The sequence below is a fragment of the Poecilia latipinna genome, unplaced genomic scaffold (genome assembly GCF_001443285.1).
Source record: "Poecilia latipinna isolate Pla-1442-1.1 unplaced genomic scaffold, P_latipinna-1.0 Scaffold7, whole genome shotgun sequence".
In the NCBI taxonomy this organism is placed as follows: domain Eukaryota; kingdom Metazoa; phylum Chordata; class Actinopteri; order Cyprinodontiformes; family Poeciliidae; genus Poecilia; species Poecilia latipinna.
Window position 1 is genome coordinate 237,219 of NW_015112623.1, and position 19,264 is coordinate 256,482.

Sequence of the window (19,264 nt, forward strand, 5' to 3'; positions counted from 1 at the left end):
TTTAATCTGCCAAAGAATGATTAAAGAATACAGTTTATATTCTTATGTGGGCAAATCAAAGCTTTGACCTCATTCTAATAGAAATTTCCCTTAAGAAGCTAAAAGGAGCATTTTTACACCAGAAGACCCGTAAACATCTCATTGTTTGCTTTGGAACAGTGAGCTAAAATCATACAGAGCTGCTCATGTCTGGTAACTGGTTTACTGGGTCGGTCCAGTTCAAGGCACAGTGTATAAATTCAATGAATTTCAAGACTTGGGTGCTTGGGAGCTAAAGCCTTTGCTTTGCCTACATCTCCCAGAATGCTGTGCAGTTCTGGATCAGAGTTCAGTGAAATTATTGAACATTCTATCAGATCCATTATCTATTGGTATATTGATGTATATATCTATTTTTGTTGATTTATTGTCCAGCCCTAAGCATGTCTGAAGCATGTGTCAAACTCAAGGCACATGGGCCAAATCTGGCCCACGATAACCATTTATGTGGCCCCACTAACCTCAAGATGGCTGCATAAACAGAGCCATTTTGAGAGAGAGTGCAGATTGTTATCAAGATAACAGTTGTCTGCTTAAATGTTATTTTACCAGTCAAATCCAAGCAGTTTTTTTTATTTGTATACTGCTACATTACATCACTGTGAAAAGATGTTCAGTAATATTTAACTTTAAGAAGCACTCGCTGAATACAGAGACGGCTATTTATTATTATTTAGGGTTTCCCTCAGTGTATTATAAGCCTGGTGGGCCACCAGGCTTTACTTACCTCCCCCACAAGGCTAAGTATTGTTTGTTTCTTTCTTATATACACCAGTAACAGTGATAGCAAAGATGGGCTAAAGAGTTTCTTTGGTGAAACTACTGAAAGCATATTTTAAAATTTCTTGCCAACTTTAAACTTTTTCTTAACACAAAGCCTGATGGGCCGCTGAACGCCCTACTGCCTGTACCACCGGACTTAGAACGTTTTCTAGGGGAAACCCTGTTACTTTAATGGGTTTTATCCACACAGTCTGCCACAACCCACCATTTCAGTACATTCAGAATATACCGTATTGATTCTCAAGAGGAAACTGCTTATTTGTTGACAAGCTCTTCCCATCCAAAGTGTGAAATATTAGCAAATACAATCGTAGCAATTGGCAATATAAAGTGTATAGCACAGGTGTGAAATTAGAAATGATTTAAAAATGACCTAAATGTAAAATAAACAAAATGGAAATATTTGAGTATAAATGAGTCCAGAGTAAACTTCAACATAAAGACATTCAGAGTTTTATAGTCTGATGGATACAAGCAGGAATGATCTGTTCATGATCGTGATGCGCTAAATGAGTTTGACACTCCTACCGTAAAGCAAAAGTAAGAATGCACTTTTTTTTTGTTTATTTTTTTTAAATGGATTCAATTGTTCCACATGTTGGATGTGACAAAATCTAAGTCATTTAGGGTCACCACCTTTATTCAAAAGTGGGGAATAGTGGGCGAGAACCTTGAAGGAAGTACAGCAGCTCCAGCCTGGACGTGAGTTTTATTATCATCACTACGCTCAGCGTTATTACAGCCTGCTTCGTTAAAGTTGCTGTGGAAAGGAAATGTTTTCTAATCAAGCTGGATAAGAGGCAGTGGGGGGGAGGGGGGGAGACAATGAATGAATCTCCAGGATTTGAGCGCGCCTCCCACACACAGCCAGCTGTCTCTGGGGCTGTCAGGAGGAGAGGTGGCAGACGCATGGAGGAGTGGGTGGGGTAAGGGGGGAGGGGGACAAAAACAAAATCACTTATCCGTGGTCTTAGCCACTGGGTCTGTAGGGTTAATCCGTATGCAGGCCCATCAGTTGTGCTTTTACCAAGTGACATCACAGCGCAGGGATTGGCTGCTGTGGAAGCGACGGAAGGGTTGGACGGGACAGCATCTGCTTAATTCCCTTATGTAAAGAATAATACTTTTTGGTTGTTACTCTGTCACAAAGGAGGAGGGGAGAGGAAGAGGGGCTTCCCAAAGATGTAAACAGAGGTGCTATGCCCTGTTTTCGCCGGGTGATGTGTGAAAGAAAAGCATTTTATGATCACACGCATTAAATCGGAGACAAATCCGGGCGGGAAACCCTGGAGCAGAGCGAGTTCTGAAGAGTCCGGCCCGTTTTGCACACGTAGCAAAACGCCATCTAAAAAGGGAAGGCGAGTTACCCAGAGCCAGCTCGCTCTTAATTAGCCGAGCTAATCTGAGGTTCAGACCCTCCTTAGCGGGCCCAGAATAGCTCAGCAGTGAGCTGGGCACACACGTGGAGGAAGTGACCCCCCGGCTCTCACCGGTTGAACCGCACTGGATGCAAATATGGCTGCAGGGGCATAAGTTGTGATAGACAAACGTTTTTTGTTTTTTTTGTTTTTTTTTTAATGTTTGTTTTTGTTTTTAAATGCATGATATTGCTTCCAGATCACAGCTCAATCAACAGATGGCGTGGATCTGTACTCACCAGTTAACCAGCATGGCCGCGTTGTTCTCTGCTATAAATGGTAGCTCCCCACAGACGCTCCAGAACCCAAACAGTAAAATCCACCACAACCGCATTTTGTTGTTTGTTTGTTTGTTTGTTTAGACCCAGGAGGTTTCCATCCCCTTTCAGTCCCAGAAGGCAGTCGGGTCAGGTCAGATCACAGCAGACACCCCCACGCCGTGCCCCCCCAGAGCAGGGCTGCAGGCTAACAGTCCATAGAGTGAAGGCAACCCGGGAACTCCTTTCACCGACGACATGATGCTGCTTGTTGCATCGCTCGCACCGTCCAAACTTTGCTCCCGTCCTGTCACGTCCCCCCTTCTCGCTCGCTCTCCTTCACCTTCCACTTTGCACCTGCATGCAGTCAGCGCCGCCGAGCCAGGTCCAATTCTGCGTTCTCGTTCAGGCGAGGCGGGGATGAACGTCCCCAATCAAGAGTGGCCTGACTTGACAGAATGGGATGGACTGTGTTACACACGCACACACACCCATACACACACGTACGTGGTGCTTCCACATAGAAAGAGAGAGAGAGAGAGAGAGAGAGAGAGAGAGAGAGTGCAGATTGTGACAAGGGATTAGCGAGACAGAAAAATCCGATTTTGCCAGGAGAAAGCAGCAGTCATCTGTGGATTTTCTATAGTTTATCAGACTCGGCAGCTCGACAGGATTTCACAAAACAAGGAAATCATTCAAATGCAATCTTCACTTGATTAACAGGATACAATGATTTTTCTCCCCAACCCAACAACCTACTTTCTCTTTCCCTGTGAAAATAAATACATGAATTATTTAAAGGAGAGAACTCTGGTCAATGTCAGATGACAGAAAAGCAGATAATTAATGGCAGCAAGTGCAGCCAGCATTACAATTTATTATTATTATTATTATTATTATTATTATTAGTAGTAGTAATAATAGTACAAGATAAAGCGGTCTTGTCATCGTCGCACTCAGAAAACATCACAAACGGTGTCATAAATGGATCACCACTGTCACTGTAAGTGATGGTACTAAGAAAAATGTGTTGATATTTCTTACACATATTTTCTTAATTAAAAGTAGGTCTTTGTTATTTTTGTATTTGTGTCATTTAATGTATTTCTAATAATGTACAAAAGTGGTCAAGTGAAAAATCTGCACATTGTGCCTTTTTTTACTATTATTAGATTAATCAATTACTACAATAATTGTTAGTTGCAGCTCAAATCACAATAATTACTATATAATATTGTGATTAAAAACAGAAAATCCCAGACAGAGAGTGTGGGAAAAGTAGTAAATACCAGTAAATGCCAGTCTTAGTCATGTTTATTTCTACTGGAAGTTAGTGAAAGTATGGTTTTGTATGAGGATTGAAATCTGCCAATTTTTTTTTTCAAAGTCCCTTTTTAATCTGGGTTTCATTTGAATGGAAAAGCAGAAACTGCGCAGAGAGGGGGCGTGCAGTGTGAGGCTGTGAGCGCGGTCTGAGTCACCAGAGTTCACCGGCGGGATGACCCAGAAAGAAGAGGTTTACTAGGCAGGGCGGGCCGCCTGTAGGGCGGGCCGGGCACCACACAGGTGCTTTATGAGAGGGAGAGAGAGAAATGTCACAGGTTGAGTATGTTCTTAGTTTAAAACAAACAAACAAACCACAGCGTTGCGGTTTTCATCAGCCATCAGATCAAAGTTTCAAATATTAATGTTAGAGAGGTTTTTCTTACGACAGCAAACTGTTATTTCTTGGATTTAAACGTCGCTCGGGCCTGCTGGCTTTTTTATTTTACATTTTTCTCAAAGCAGAAGCAAAACTTTAGTGACAAAACTTAAACCTGTTGTGACAAGAAAGGGAGATGTGTGAGGATCTTGCAGCGAATTAGGGCCACATTTAGCTGTTATCTTAGGAATCAATTATTCTATCTGTTATTCTGACAATCGATTAATCAGATTGAAATTGTCACTTTCTACAGATTTTTCATTTTAGAAAATACACTAACCGAATAAACAAACAATTCAATTTCTTTTTAAATAAGGAAGTGAACATTTTATTGCCTTTTATGCAATAATGTAGCAGTTCTATAGTTTCTGCTTAATCATGTTTAGCAAAGGAGGATCAACCTGTGAAAAGCTCAGGGTTTTCTGCTTGACTTTAACAAGTCAATACAATTTATAGCTGATCAGTTGACTATTTTTTTTTTGGACTAACCGATTAATGACTGTATATCAAAAGGGAGTTTTTGTTTGTTTGTTTGTTTTTATTGTCTGCTGATATTTGAACCAGGGGAAATTCAAACGACCATTTCTAGGCAGAACATTTTTACAGACAAAAAAGTATGTTGTTTTTTTTTCTCTTAAATGTAAAATGGATGTGTTTATGTACAATTTTGGATTAATTAATGCTCTGAATATGTTCTTTCAGCAAAAGGTGTTTTTTTTTAGTCTTTATACTCCACTTAACTATTAACCTATTGCTAAATTAGTTGATAATTATTCCTGAAATCGAAACATCACAGTTAATCTGATTAATCGTGTCAAACCTATGGTGAGTACTTAAAAAACAAAGAAAAGAGAGAAAAAGTCTTAACAAAAGTTTGAAAATCCAAACAAACTGGAACTCATATTTTGATTTTTTTTTTTAAAATCAAGGTTGTAGTAGCTCTACCTGACATTACAACATGTTCATACAGTTTAAATCTAACTTTTCAAGCATTTGCCATCTTCTCACTATAAAATTAATGCGAGCCGAGTTAACAAATATCTCCGTGATATTTTTCTAAAGTTCTGAAATACAAGCTTCCTGTCTAAACTGAGAAAGCTCTCATATTGTTCCCAGCAGCTCTTCTACCTGAATGTACTGTTTTAAAGAAACAGCAAAAGCACATGGAGAAATGACAATCCATCTGTTTTGTTGTCTCCAGGCGAGTACACGGTGATGATGGCTCACTTTTACCTGAAGAGGAAGATAGGCTACTTCGTCATCCAGACCTACATGCCGTGCTTCATGACTGTGATTCTGTCCCAGGTTTCTTTCTGGCTCAACCGTGAGTCGGTGCCAGCAAGGACCGTCTTTGGTGAGTCTGGACGACGCATCGAGCCGTGCGACGGCTGAAATATTTTAGCTGAAACGGCGGTAGGAGGATTCCCACAGCTTCAGAGAGACATTTAGCTGTTCTTTCCATGATTAGAGGCTGAATATTTCTCTGTAGGGTTTTTTTTTTTTTTACTACTACTGCGTGATCTGTTTATAATACTCTCCTACGCAGCCGGCTGTTTTCCATGCCTTAATCTGCTGTAATAGAAACAGAACTGCAACTCTGATATCTAAGACTGACCCAGTTTTCTCTCTCACTGCCAGGTGTGACCACGGTCCTCACCATGACCACTCTCAGCATCAGCGCTCGAAACTCCCTTCCCAAAGTGGCCTATGCCACCGCCATGGACTGGTTCATTGCAGTGTGCTATGCCTTCGTCTTCTCAGCCCTCATTGAATTTGCCACAGTGAATTATTTTACCAAAAGGAGCTGGGCCTGGGACGGGAAAAAAGCGATGGAGGCCCAACAGCCCAAGGTACGTACGCTGGGTTTGGTATCGAAATATGAAGATAGGGATTTTAGAGCTAAACGTTTGAAAAGTTTGTTCAAAACTTGCTGAGCTATTAGAAAATGAGCATGATCAGGAGAAACATTTGTGGAAAATGCTTGAAAATGTACATTTTTTAAGGTTCACACCATCACCATTTAGTCTGCTTTAATCAAACTAGAAGGTCCGGTTCATTTGGGGAGGTGTGAATGTGCAATCAAACTCGGATGCGGACCAAAAAACCCAACTCTGGTCCGCCTAAAAACATCGCTTTCTGTTCGGTTGAAGTGAATTCTGGCGCTTTTCGAATGGCTGTGTGGATGCAAGTGGACCGGAGACTGCTCCACAACAATAGCACTGGGCATTCTGGGTAAATACAACCAAAACAAACGCTTGCGTCTAGCACTAGCTCGTTTTCTTTTACGAAAGACACAATAGAAATCCTACATCTGCAAAAAATTATGCTACTCCATTTTGTTTACATTTTGTGAGGAAGAAAGTTGCATTCATGTCTTTGTGTCGTTTCCTTCAGTAGTTCTTGATGCAGCGCCACTTCAGGTGAGGAGGGGAACAGTTTTTTTCAAAGAGTTAAGTTTGTTTGACACAGTTCAATGTTAAAGAGAGCAGCAGAGGCTTAAAATGTAAAACCCTGCAATTTGGTCCCCAATTGAACCTACCGGACTGTCAGGAAGACTAGTCCAGTAGACCCTTAGTCCAAACCAAGTGTAAAACCTTCAGGTTTTACTTTTGTTCCATGTATCGCCTTAACTTGTATTACCAATATTTACCACCACAGTTTTATGAGAACCACGGCTTGTTCCTTTCGCCGCAGAAAAAAGACCCATTGGCGTTGTCCATGAAGCCCAACAACACTTGCTCCACCGGTGTGAACTACACAGCCAACCTAACCAAGGATGCGTCCATCTCCACCATTTCAAACAGCACAACTATTCAGCTCAAACCGTCTGAAAGCAAGGCCCCGGACCCCAAAAAGACTTACAACAGCGTGAGCAAGATCGACAAGATGTCCAGGATTGTGTTCCCAGTGCTTTTTGGGACCTTCAACCTGGTGTACTGGGCCACGTACCTCAACAGGGAGCCGGTGATTAAAGGAGCCGAGTGAGCTCTAGGCTGAGGGCCAGCGATGATGTGAACTTAATCAACAAACGATAATGCCAAGCACTTTGTCCTTGTACCATAATTGTTGTTCTTTTAAGATATTTACAAGTTATTGCATGTGTGTTGCTTCGGGTAAGTGCTGCCATGTTTGCCTTGAGTTAGTACATGTATGATTACCGACCTAAAAGATTAACTTATGATTGCTCACCCAGAACTTGGTTATACTTTTTTATTTTTATTTTGAGCATTTGGCATTTGTATTCTGTCGTTCAGTTTTGAGTTGGAAATGGAACAGCAAGGCCAAATGCTATGCAAAGTAAAAAAATTTGTACTGTATCATTCAAAATCGCTTTTTATCTTTGTAAAGTCTTTGTACAGTAAATATTAACCTTGAGGTCCACGAATGTGAAACAGGACCAAGGCAAATGTAACTTTGCTTTCTTGTTAAAAGCAGCCGAATAGCCATGCTGAATGTGTTGCCTTCAGAGTGTGATAACTCCTTATGAATGCACTGAACTCTGCACTCAACCTTACTCTGAAACCTGGTTCAGAACGTTCATTTAGTGGACTCTACTTGTTCACGTTTTCTTTTTGAATTTATTTTATGTTTTTTACTTTTCAATTTACGGTGGCTTGTCCTCAATTGAGTTTAGTCAGTCTGAGTTTTTGTTTAAGTGGAGATGAAAGCGGGAAACGTTTAAAGCGAAAGTGGTGTGTTTCTAAACTGTGAGGTTAAACTGTGTATATATGTAAGTACGGGAGTAGCTTAAGACAGTAGTATATTTGCCCTGCTTATAGAATAGCACCACTAGGCCAGTAAAGTTTGCACTTATATTGATGTAACGCTTGCACAACAGCATTGTTAGTTGCTAGTTTTAGTGCTTAAAAAGAAAATGAGTCAAGTAGTTTAAACCCTGGCAAGTTAAAAAGGTTTTATGCTTAGAAAAACATTCAGTTTTTTTCATAGATATAAGTTTATTTCTTTGGTCTTTTATAAAAGCTAGCATACTTGATGATTAGCCTTGAGAAAAAGAAAAAAAAAATCCTGTTTTGGGATGAAAATAAGATGGACATGTGCTGGGACATTTAAGAAAAAGCGCCATGACCACACCAATTCACATTACCTTGGTTCAAATAGGAATATTTAACAATATTAATAAAAAAAAACAGCTACTACCTGATGTCTTTAGCTTTGTTTAGCTTATCTTAGCCCTATTTAGTATAAAGACAAGAGAATGGGGAAAAACAACTAGCCTGCTGTTGCTTCATTTTATTCCATTCATGTGTCACATTTATATTTTTAAGTTACTTAAAATACTCTTAGTTCAAGTGACCCACAAACACAAACTGTTAGCTTGATAGCAAGCTAGCTCATATTAAATGCTAATTGGCTGCAGTTTAACAGTTTTCGAGGTGATTGGCATGTTGATGGCATGTATCAGTACTTATGGCAATGTAGTAAATTTAATATTTTTAACACATTGAAAAACCTAAATTGTTAGATTTGGAGTTTTGTTGTCATATTTATGTATTTTTAGACATTTAAATACAGCCATGCTTTTTTTATTTCATTTTAAACTGAGCCTTACCATTTCATATCTGCATTCGACATATGAGTGGTCATGATGTTTTTATTCAGCGTATTTTTTTTAAAAAAAAGCTATATTTATTGTACCCATATTTTCTTTTTCTAAAAAGGGAAATCACTTTAACAGAATAATGGAATGTAATGGGTTTTTTTCACCCATATCTCAGAAAATACAAACGTTATTTTTAGCTGAATTTGCTTTAATGTCCAAACTTTATCATATGACCTAATGCCTGCTTTAGCACAGTTTTTTTTAGAAATATTGTATTACAACATTGAAGTAAACAGAAACTGTCTGTGCTTTAACAGCAAATACCTGAAGCAATAAATAATGCTGAAGTGAATGACAATTTATTTTATGCTCATGCTAAAACTGTCAACATTTTACCTGTATTTAATTAGGTTTTCATCAATGTGCCAGTCATCTTTCTTAATAAATGCAATGCTTTAGTTTTTTTTTTTAAATCCCATTTTTCTTGTGACAAATGTCAAGGCCTGTGCTAATGTCAAAAACGTGCACTTTGTTCTGTACCTGATTCCAATAAAGCTTCACTCGCACCGTCTTCCGGCTCTTAGTGCTCAGTCATAATAAAGCAATACTGTGGCTGCTGACATTTAAGCTTTAATGAAGGGCTGCTAACTGATGTTTCATTCATTCTGAATTACTCCACACTGAAAGAAAAGTGTTACGTAAACAGGTGAATCCAGATTGTCTGCACTTAATAAAAAAAAATAAATCTGTTTTTCTCACGGTGCATCATGAAATCAAACTGAACTCTCCCTGTTTAAACTTGTATGCATATTTTATAGAGTCATTACACATAGAGTAAAATATTTTAAGACTTGTTTTGTGTCATTTTGATGTTTATGACTTACACATAACAAAAACACCCAAAGTTCTGTTTTGCAGAAAATTGTGATATTATATAACATTATATTTTTTTTATGTTATATTATAGTTATTATGGCCTATGCAACCGTATGACTACTGACTTTGACAGATGTCCAGAAGACAACTATTGAAGCTATAAAAGCTCTTTGCTGGCTCAAGTGTTTTCTTAGAAAGTTGAGTGGAAGGAAAACGTGTGATAGGTAAGACGCACTGGAAATTGGTGTAACTGCGACTTTGAGAAGATTGTCAAGCAAAATCGATTCAAGAACTTTCACGCTACCTGAAGAACAGATAATGTTTTCATTCTATAACATATGTAAAAATATGCTGCTTAGCTGCATGTGAGCCTACAAATTTGTGGATTTGCAGAACTCGACGTGACAAGACCAAAACGTAATCCTAGTTGATAGAAACAACTTTGTGCTTGTTCTGCTCGGCCTTTGATTACACCAACGCCTCCTCTGCAGTTGTTGGACTGCTAAGCCCATCTTGGTGGAGGGGGTCTCTCTGCTGCAGTGACATCTGGCTCACATCTGCTTGTTAAGGATTTAGCTCCGTTTAAGTTGCTGTTTTCCGTTCAGTGGGGCCGCAGTTGACGTCAAATTAAGCCGTCGCTGATGGCATCAAATGACATCAGTCACAGATTGGAGCGTCGGAGGGAAAAACACAGAGAGGGGAGTGAATATCAAATCTTGGGAAACGTACCAAAAAGTGGAGGTGATGCTGCAGGTTTTAGAAGTGATGGAGTATTTAAAGGGCCAGTATTGTTTGATTTCCAGCCACATAGTGTTATTTTGTAGCACAATCAAGAATCTATGTTACCTTCAGTGGTTAGAAAAATGCTTTATATATGAAACAAAGAAATTTGACTTTATAATTTAAAAATTGGATTTGGGCCTCTGTCTCTGTAAAAACTCCTGCTGTTTCTGAAACTCCACCTCCAGGAAGTCATCACAACATGGCTCCTCTATTGACCCTCAACAACATTTTTACCAGCGTTTTCCTGAGCAGTAGCTCCTATAATGAGCTCATATATTGTACAGTTCCTCCAGGTGTTGGCTAATTGCTGCTGGCTAGTCTGAAGGAGCTGAGTGGGGAAGTTGCGAGGGAAGGGTGCTCTGCTCTGTGAGCTCAAAACAGTAGATTTTACATAATACTGTCCCTTTAAATGGATAGCCCAAGTTTGGTAGTTGATAAACAATAAACAAGGTTAGAAAAGGAGGATTGAGTTGATTTGCTATGTTTTTAAGAGAATGATGCTAATATTGTAGGAAATTATATATATATATATATATATATATATATATATATATATATATATATATATATATACATAAAAGAAACTGTGTAAAAATAGGTTTTCTTTACATAGCTACAGCAAAAACTGAAAAGATAAAAAAAATCCACCAGAATTAGATGTAAATAAACATGAAAATGGACAAAAGAAAATATGTTAATATCTAAAATCAAAACGAGGACATCTTAACACAGTTCAAAGCTCTTGCAGATAAAATGGCATCTTTGTATCATGTTGCCACCAGCAGGTTTCATGGAAACTAAACTTCAGGGTGAAGTTTAGTGGAAGGAAGTTCACACACGGTTATAGAAACAACATTCCCCAGAGAATGATACTGTTGCCATGATACCATGTTCCACTGTAGGGATGGTATGTTCAGGGTCAAGCGCAGTGTTGGCTTTCTGCCACATGTCACACCTTTTTTTTGTTTCTTTTGTTTCTTTTTAAATATGCCAAAAGTCGGCTTTTTTCTTTCATAGCTTTACGTGTCCAATGTTTGGCTTGTTGTGAAATTTGAACCAGATCATCGCTTTTTATTCAAAAACAATTTCTCTCTTCTGAGCACTTTTTGCATGAATTTGAGGAGCACACAGTTCTTACTTGATGTTTCATTCAAGAGCATCAAAGAGGTGTTTTTTTCCCCCCACTATCTTAAAATCTGGATGAAACACATTAACGCTGCTGTAAACGTCACAATCTGGAAAGGTCTGGACACGTTTGTAATGCATGATGTTTTCCAGGTAACACATTAAGTGTTCTTTAACCCATTTGAGTTTGGTCCAAACGGTTGGAGTTATGCAGCGATTATGATCAACTCTACTCTTTAAGGGTTGGGAGTCACATACTATTTAGCATATTATTTCTTTAAGAGAGCGAATGCATCATACACACTCAAGCTTTTCTATTCAGCAGACTGTGGGATTAGCATGCAGAGTGTATAGGTGCACATGCTAAATATGCAGGGCAGGTAACAGCACAAATTAGGCTCATGGGTGAATTCATCTTACATAAAACTAAAAAAAAAAACTATAAGTTCATTAAGCTCATATTTATTCTGAGTGCGGCCCATTAAATCCATTTGCTGATTCCTTCTGGGCCAGTCGGGTTGGCCTTTATCTTTTGCATTATGCTAATGTATGGCTGTGAGAAGGTGATCATGTGGCTAAGTGGGGAAGTGGAAATGATTGCTGGTTTCATTCCCAGCTCGACCGCTTTTCAAATTTGTCCTTCAAGGCGACGCTGAGGCCCTACAATGGCGTCTCCATAGGAAACAAAAAACAACAACGCATGTGCAGACTTCAGAAACTCAAGAAACTGAAGAAAAAAGTTACATGTTAGCAGCACAACAGTGAGGGTTGATATGTTTTTGTTTTTTTTATTTCAAGTCTGTGCAGTTCTCACTTTAGCCACTAGAGGGTGATAGAAGTCAGGCAGCAGCAGCGAAGCTCCACAGCCTAAGACCAGAGCAGCTCAGGCTGCAGAGCCAACGCACGTGTTGATGCTAAAGCTAAAGTGCCCTCTGACCTCTCATGCTGCAGATGCTCCACGTATGTAGCATCTCTCACACACACTTCCAAACCCAGGAATACTCAAAGTACATCGGCAAAGAGGTGATTTTGATTCGTGTCAATTTTTGTTTCACTCAATTCAAGGTTTCAGTGTTTTAAGTTTATATAGAAACAGGTGCTTCATCATCACTGTGGTAATTCTATGGTAAAACGGCGGCAGCTGTGGTTGCCAGAATTCAAAATTACTAGATTTGTTTTTCCTTTTGTGGTTGGATGGCAGTGTGATTTTTGATACGGTTAAGAAATCCTGCTGGAGTCAATATCCACTGTAAAAGAAAATGTTTTAACTTAAAGTGCAAAAAAAAAAAAAAAAAAAAGTTTTCTCTAAAATGAACCTGAAAACAATCTACATTAATTCTAAATTGTTTTATATTTTACGGATTTTTCCTGTCATCATTTTACTGCTCATCATTATCAACTACATTTTCTGTCTTTTACAGTGTGGCGCGCGCATGTTTACATTCGCTACCAATAATCCACTTTTGTACGGTTATTTTACATTTTGTACCAAAAAATGTTTTTTAAATGACATTCCTGCAGACAAAAGTAAACTTTTTTATTGTATAAAGGAAAATGTACTGCGCTGAATAATGAAGCACGGTAGTGCCATCATCATGCTAAGGATTTTGAATGGCGCTCTGCTTGTTCCCATGGTGTATTTAGGCCAGTTTTTCAGGCTTTGCATTCGAAGAGAATCGGTAAAGACTTTTGTTTTCTTCTGCAAGTGTATTTATAGGCTGTGTCGAAACACGTCGAGGACATTCTACTGTGTAATTAATCGGGAGGGAAGAACGAAGGCAAAAAGCTCAACAAAAAGTATTTCCGTGCAGGTGTAACGACTCCTGGGTGACTTCGGCACAGAGGAGTTCTCTATTTTTTTATTTTTTTATTTATTTATTTTTTTTCCCCTCAGCTGATGAATTCTGGCCTCTCAGAGAACGCAGCTACCGTGCGCACCTGCGTAAAGGGCGCAGGTGCGCACGGTAGCTGCGCACCTGCGCTGCGCACCTGCGCTGTGGATGGAGGAGCGCTGCAGTCCTCACCGGTGACAAACTGCTGAGTTTGTGTCTGGTGGGGAGGGCGGGGAGTGGGGAAAACCGGCCACCACGGAAGGATATGAATGGGTTTTTATTTTTATTATTATTATTCTCACCGAGAGACATATCGGCTTGGATTGGAAACCATGAAGCCCCCCTCCTCCCGCTCCTGTTTCCGCTCAGTGCTGCGGTGACCGTGGAGTGCGCACAGGCACCGTCCGCTGACTCGTCTCTGTCTACTTGTTCTCCCTCCGAGAAACATGACGCGCGCTTCCCTGGCTGGCGTCGGACTTCTGTCGGTCCTTTTCACCTGGTAAGAGGCGCACCTTGCTTCTTCTTCTTCTTCTTTTTCGTTTTCTTCCAAAAAAGAGAAAAGAAACGGATTTCCATATCCTCGTTGCCGGGATTTTCTTTGAAACTTTATGTCTAAGTTCCTCTAAACGCACGCTCTCCGCGCATCGCTCGTCCTGTTAAACATGAGCTTCTTTCCTCCCCTCTCTCCAGTTCTTTAGCAGTGCAGTATGAGGAGGACTACGAGGATGTCACTGTGAACCAAATGCTGGCTCCTAAATCCCAGGAAACAGACACCACGGAAATCCTCAATAATTTACTCAAAGAGTATGACAAGAAGCTGAGGCCGGACATTGGAGGTAAGACCCGCTTCTTTTGGGGGCATCAAAATAAATTGGGTGGGGGGAAAAAAAGTGAATTATAGTTCTGAAAATCAGTTCCAAAACTGAACATTTACATTGTATGGATTCTACTACTGAAATATTTCATGTCTACTTATTAGAAAATTAGAATTTTACATAAATAATAATAATAATAATAATAAAAAGATGTTCAATATAAAGAGTTTCACGCCTGAGGCAGGCATGGACTTCACAAAAGGTGGTTGCAGAACAAGTTGTGAGAGCTGCACCTAATTATATCAACAGAAAGATGAGTGGAAGGACAAAGTGTGGCAGAACAAGCAGCAGGGAAAACTGCAGCTGTGAGAGGACTCTAAAGAAAGAAGTCAACGTGTTTGAGTGAAAAATCACAGCAGCTGGAAGAGAAACACCGACGTATCCTGGACCCGGTGCTGCCCTCTTTGTGATGACACCATGAAGCATCCAAACTGGGCTGAGGAAAACAAAGACTGGACATTTTTTTTTTTTTTTTTTCTGTGTTCTAATGTCCTAATTAAAGCACAATGTGTATTTGGTTTAGAAACAGAATCATGGTCCCTTAAGGTCATGCAATGCCACACCGATGCACTAATTAAAGCAAAAAAGGAGGCGTCTGTTGAGCACTGCCTGAACTTACTGTTCAGTGTTCAGTTTCATTCGATTCATGTCATATTCTGATATGTTCTAAACCTGAATTTCAGGGTTTTGTTTGCTGTTTGTTCAAAATGTTTATACTTGGACTAGGACCCTAAACCCAGAGTAAATGAGGTAATTAAACAGGTAATGTAGCAGGAAGCTCAAACCATCTCTGTTCTCAACCAGGACGATGAATAAAACATGTTGAGCAAAAAATTAAAAAAATAAAAAAAACTAAAAATGGATGAAAAGTTTGGAAGAGGATACAGCAGAATATTCAATAAGACATAAGTGCATTCACATAATTTAGTATCTTTTTCAACCAAATAATAGTTTACAGAGAGATGGATGTTACCAAAGCAGTAAGAGTGAAGAAGGTCATGTTGCTGTAGTATACCAGTATACTGTAACTATAGTTACCGTATTCACCTCTAGGTCTGTACATGTTGCCTGTAAAGACGCTTATTTTCTTCCAGCATCTCCTACAGGCTGTGAGTCTGTCCAACATCTACAGCAAAAATGTATCTTACATTCTGTTGTTTTTATTTGAGTAAAAGCCAGTTTTGATGTATCTCCTGATGGCGATTGCGCAGTAGTGTAGTCAAAGTATCCAGGAAGGTGACGAGGAAACGGCGTCGGCAGACATTTTGACTTTTTTTTTTTCTTGTTGGTGGATTTTGTTTTCTTATCCTCCCCGTAGCCAAAATCTTTCTGGTTTTCTCCAGAATTGGAAACACACTAGCCGGCACCATTAGAAGAAACAGGTCAAACCAAACAACAAGATCTAAACAAAGAAACAAGAACAAGATTATTTAAAAAGAAGAAGAAAGACATCCAGGCGTTTTTGGCACTAAGTTCATGTGTTTTTTTTTTTGGTGTCAATAGAAAAGGAGCCATTTCAAAAACCTCCCAAATGTTGAGTTACAATCGACAGGCACTGCGATGCTACCTAGCAACCCCAACCTAAGCTCAGCCCCCCCGTTACCTAGCAACCAAAGCGGAGCTCCAGCACATTTGATCAGCTGGCTGCTGGAAAAGACAAGTCTCTTGTTGTTGACTTAACATCCGGAAACCACCTGCTGCATTTTTGCTGGTTGTGCAGGCGGCTCCACTTCTGCTTTTCAAAGGGATACGGTTGTATAACTGCGCATCGGTTTGTAGCCGTTTTTACATCTGAACGTAGACATGGAGTTGCAGTCGGCGCTAGGAGCTCGTTTTGACTTAAAGCTCAATCTGAAAGGAGCTCAAATAGGCAGAACTGACCAAACTGAGATCTCACTATGTACAAATGATTTTGTGCAAAAACTGTTGTTTTGCAGCCTATAGACCTACGCTAAGGAAGCATAATAGTTTACCTTTAAAGGTTACTGTCAGAGTCTTTTTATACAGAAACAAATTGGTATAGATTCTCTTCAGTTTGTAAATGTTGGAACACGTAAAACATTCTGTGGGAATAGAAGCGAAGCCGCATCTCAGTCCCACAATACGCATTGAACCATGGAGCAGTGCATTAATCAACAGACGCCTGGCTGGACTGTGAGGCCTGTAAACTCTGTGTGTTGATGGGCAGCTCTCAGTTTACCGTCCAGTACCGTAATAAGTTACGATACTGCAAATTCGGCTGTGTCGTCGCCGATACATTCAGTCTGGAAGGGTTTAATGAAAGTCTTTAGCTTTTTACTCAGTTCAGTCATTTGACTCCTCTTACTCCGTCTTTGTTCATTTATGTGTCATTTTTGCTTCAGCTTCTTGGTTCAGGTTCTTCCCCAGATGGACTGTCTTGCACCGATTTGTCCCATCTAGTTCTCTTGCCGCTCAATCACCTCCTGGGTCGTTAAAAGCCAGTCACTTTCTTCTTATTATTGTCAGATCGTTCTGTTTTTTGTCTGGTTTTTTTCTCCCATCAGATGCTGAGCGGTCCCTTTGGTAGTTTTCACCTACATGCATTTTTCAGACCAGACAATAAAATCCCAGGACTGAAAAGGTGTTTGAAAGGAAAATGTACTTGTCAGACATGATGTGAAGGTCTGTTTTTTTTTTCTTCTTTTTTTACAGAAAAATTACAAAAAGCACATATTTGACACCACAAAAGACTGGATAGAAAATGAAAAGATGCATTGTTTCAGACTATGCAGCAGTGATCCCTGCCCAAATCCTTTTTAAACCCTTTGAGCTCGACTGAAATCTGCTTTTGCAAAAAGAGATTCCTCCAAATATACCGTTTCGGAGCAGCGCGAAGGATTTAGTGACACGTAGCGCTAACGTAGTTGTCGGTAAATTGGCCCCGCCTGACCTCTTCCTGTCAAAATGTGGCGCAAACTACAGCAGTCTGGACGCAGAAAAACACGGGAATGCCTCAGACATGACTGAACTACAGTTTTATAAAGTGATCATTTTAAAGTTTCGTGTCATGAAATCCCTAAAAAATATAATCTCATCCTAATATAACAGGACATTAAATACTTGATTCAACACAGAACTGAAAGCATGAATTCCTAACACAGCAAAAAAAAAATTGTACAGTTTTTGGTTTAGTTTCTGGTGGAAATCTCTCCGTACATTTGAAATAAGATAAAACTAACATACAAGTCACTTTTCAGCATGAAATAGGAGCTCGTTTTGAGTTGATTATTATTTAATAGTGATGAAAAATAATTATTTCATTTGTTAAATTGGAAAAATTTCATATTTTTCATTAATATGAAGGAGTTATCTACTCAAAACAAGCTCCTATATTGTGATGAAAAGTTACTTGTAAGTTAGTCTTGTCTTATTTCAATATATGCACCAGAAACTAGACTAAAAATACTTATAAAGATTCTCCAAAAGTAGCAGTGGCAATTTTTTTATACTATATTCTTTGCCTAACACTGAGTACAATTAAAACTGAGATAGATGTGAAGAATAAAAATAAAAACAAGTCTACTGGGGCAGTAGGATGCTGTGTCAATGTTTAAAAAAACAAAGTCACCTTTACACTGAAATACAATAAGCAAGGAGAATGTATTTGTATAACACATTTGGTTTACAATACAATTCAAAGAGCTTCACAGAAAAATGTAGAGTTTAAAAACAGAAGTTGAAATTGAAGTGAATTGGTGAATAAAAATCCAAATGAATGCTGCTTACAGAGGTCCAGCTCGCATGTTTTAGTCTAAACATGCATGTAACTACTGCATGTTGCAACAGCTAAATCAGCATATTAAAATATAACTGTTACAGCATAGCTAGCTTTTTTTTTATTAACCTGAATTAACTCTGGTAATTTACGCTAATTAATCCCACCATCACTGATGTGATGGACTTAAAAAAAAACACACATAAAAGCTTAACATTAGTTTGTTTCTAAATACCGGAGTGTTTACTGGGCTTCAGGATTCAATGTCAATGTGACTTTGTACAGCAACAAAAGGAGGTCAAACCTGTTTCACAGCTGAGAGTTGTACTGATTTTGTTCTGAAGTGGAAAATCGCATTACATCAAACTAGATATGCAGATACTCCATGTTTGATGTTGGGAAGAGCAAGAAATATTATTATGTCACAAATAACGACAAAAATTCAAATGTGAGAGAAAAAATATTTACCAGAAGTGCTGGGCTGAGATTCGTCAGAAAAGAAATAACCTTTTATCTTTAAGGTAAAACAAGCAAACGTTAGCTGAATTCAACAGTCACCAAATGTTAGTCAATACAGACAGGCAGTGTTTTATAGAGTGAGCATGAATTTTGTTATTACATTTTTACTGTCAGTAAAATTCTGAAAGACTGTAAAAATTGACTATCAAACTGCCAAAAACAATCAACCAGAGCCAGGAGGAGAGCCTTAGTGCTGTCAGTCAACCTCGTGAACACGCTGCTAAATGTGCTAATGGTGGAGAAACAGCTTACAGTTACAGAAAAACAGTTTATCCACCTTCACGATAGCCTTAGCATTTGTAATGGGCTCTGCTGACTGTGAGAAGCTGTACTGCAGAAGAGCGACACATACACGACCATGATTGACAGCGATAAGACCCGCCTCCTGTCTGTGATTGGTTGTTTCTTCTTAGCAGTGGGAGGAGACAGAGGAACTCTACTCTTTTCACAGATTATCTCTCACGCTAAGACAGTTCCAACAATTATGTAAAAGAAATAGTTTTTAATAAAAGTTACCAAGTGCAGCTATAACTGCACAGCTGAAGGCCACAGCTTTGGATTCTTGTCAGAGACATTCACTGTGTTCTTTACACATCTGGAGTGTGTATTCAATTATTTCCTTTGGGTAACTCAACTTCCTGTCCAAATACATGTTAGTTTAATTAGCGAGTCCAAATTATGTGCGCGGATGCAAATGTTTTTTTTTTTTTTTTTTTTTTTTTTTTTTTTTTTTTTGATTGTGCTGTGTTCTCGGGGGT

The 19,264-nt window shown here is 39.1% G+C and overlaps 3 protein-coding genes across 4 annotated transcripts in view; 2 read left to right on the plus strand and 1 right to left on the minus strand.

Moving 5' to 3' along the window:
• Window positions 1–2,574, minus strand: part of gabrb3 (gamma-aminobutyric acid type A receptor subunit beta3) — a 63,284-nt gene extending 60,710 nt beyond the window's left edge. The window contains exon 1 of the mRNA XM_015019938.1: window positions 2,480–2,574. Within this exon, the coding sequence (XP_014875424.1) occupies window positions 2,480–2,574 (95 nt within the window). The remainder of the gene's footprint in view (window positions 1–2,479) is intronic.
• The window catches only part of gabra5 (gamma-aminobutyric acid type A receptor subunit alpha5), a 28,018-nt gene extending 20,522 nt beyond the window's left edge, over window positions 1–7,496 (plus strand). For both annotated transcript variants that reach the window (XM_015020137.1, XM_015020201.1), the window contains exons 8-10: window positions 5,401–5,553; window positions 5,838–6,049; window positions 6,894–7,496. In XM_015020137.1, coding sequence (XP_014875623.1) covers window positions 5,401–5,553; window positions 5,838–6,049; window positions 6,894–7,184 — 656 coding nt within the window. In that variant the 3' untranslated portion in view covers window positions 7,185–7,496. The remainder of the gene's footprint in view (window positions 1–5,400; window positions 5,554–5,837; window positions 6,050–6,893) is intronic.
• Window positions 7,497–12,460: 4,964 nt separating this feature from the next.
• The window catches only part of gabrg3 (gamma-aminobutyric acid type A receptor subunit gamma3), a 44,704-nt gene continuing 37,900 nt past the window's right edge, over window positions 12,461–19,264 (plus strand). The window contains exons 1-3 of the mRNA XM_015020323.1: window positions 12,461–12,567; window positions 13,685–13,875; window positions 14,067–14,212. Of these exons, the coding sequence (XP_014875809.1) occupies window positions 13,823–13,875; window positions 14,067–14,212 (199 nt within the window). The 5' untranslated portion in view covers window positions 12,461–12,567; window positions 13,685–13,822. The remainder of the gene's footprint in view (window positions 12,568–13,684; window positions 13,876–14,066; window positions 14,213–19,264) is intronic.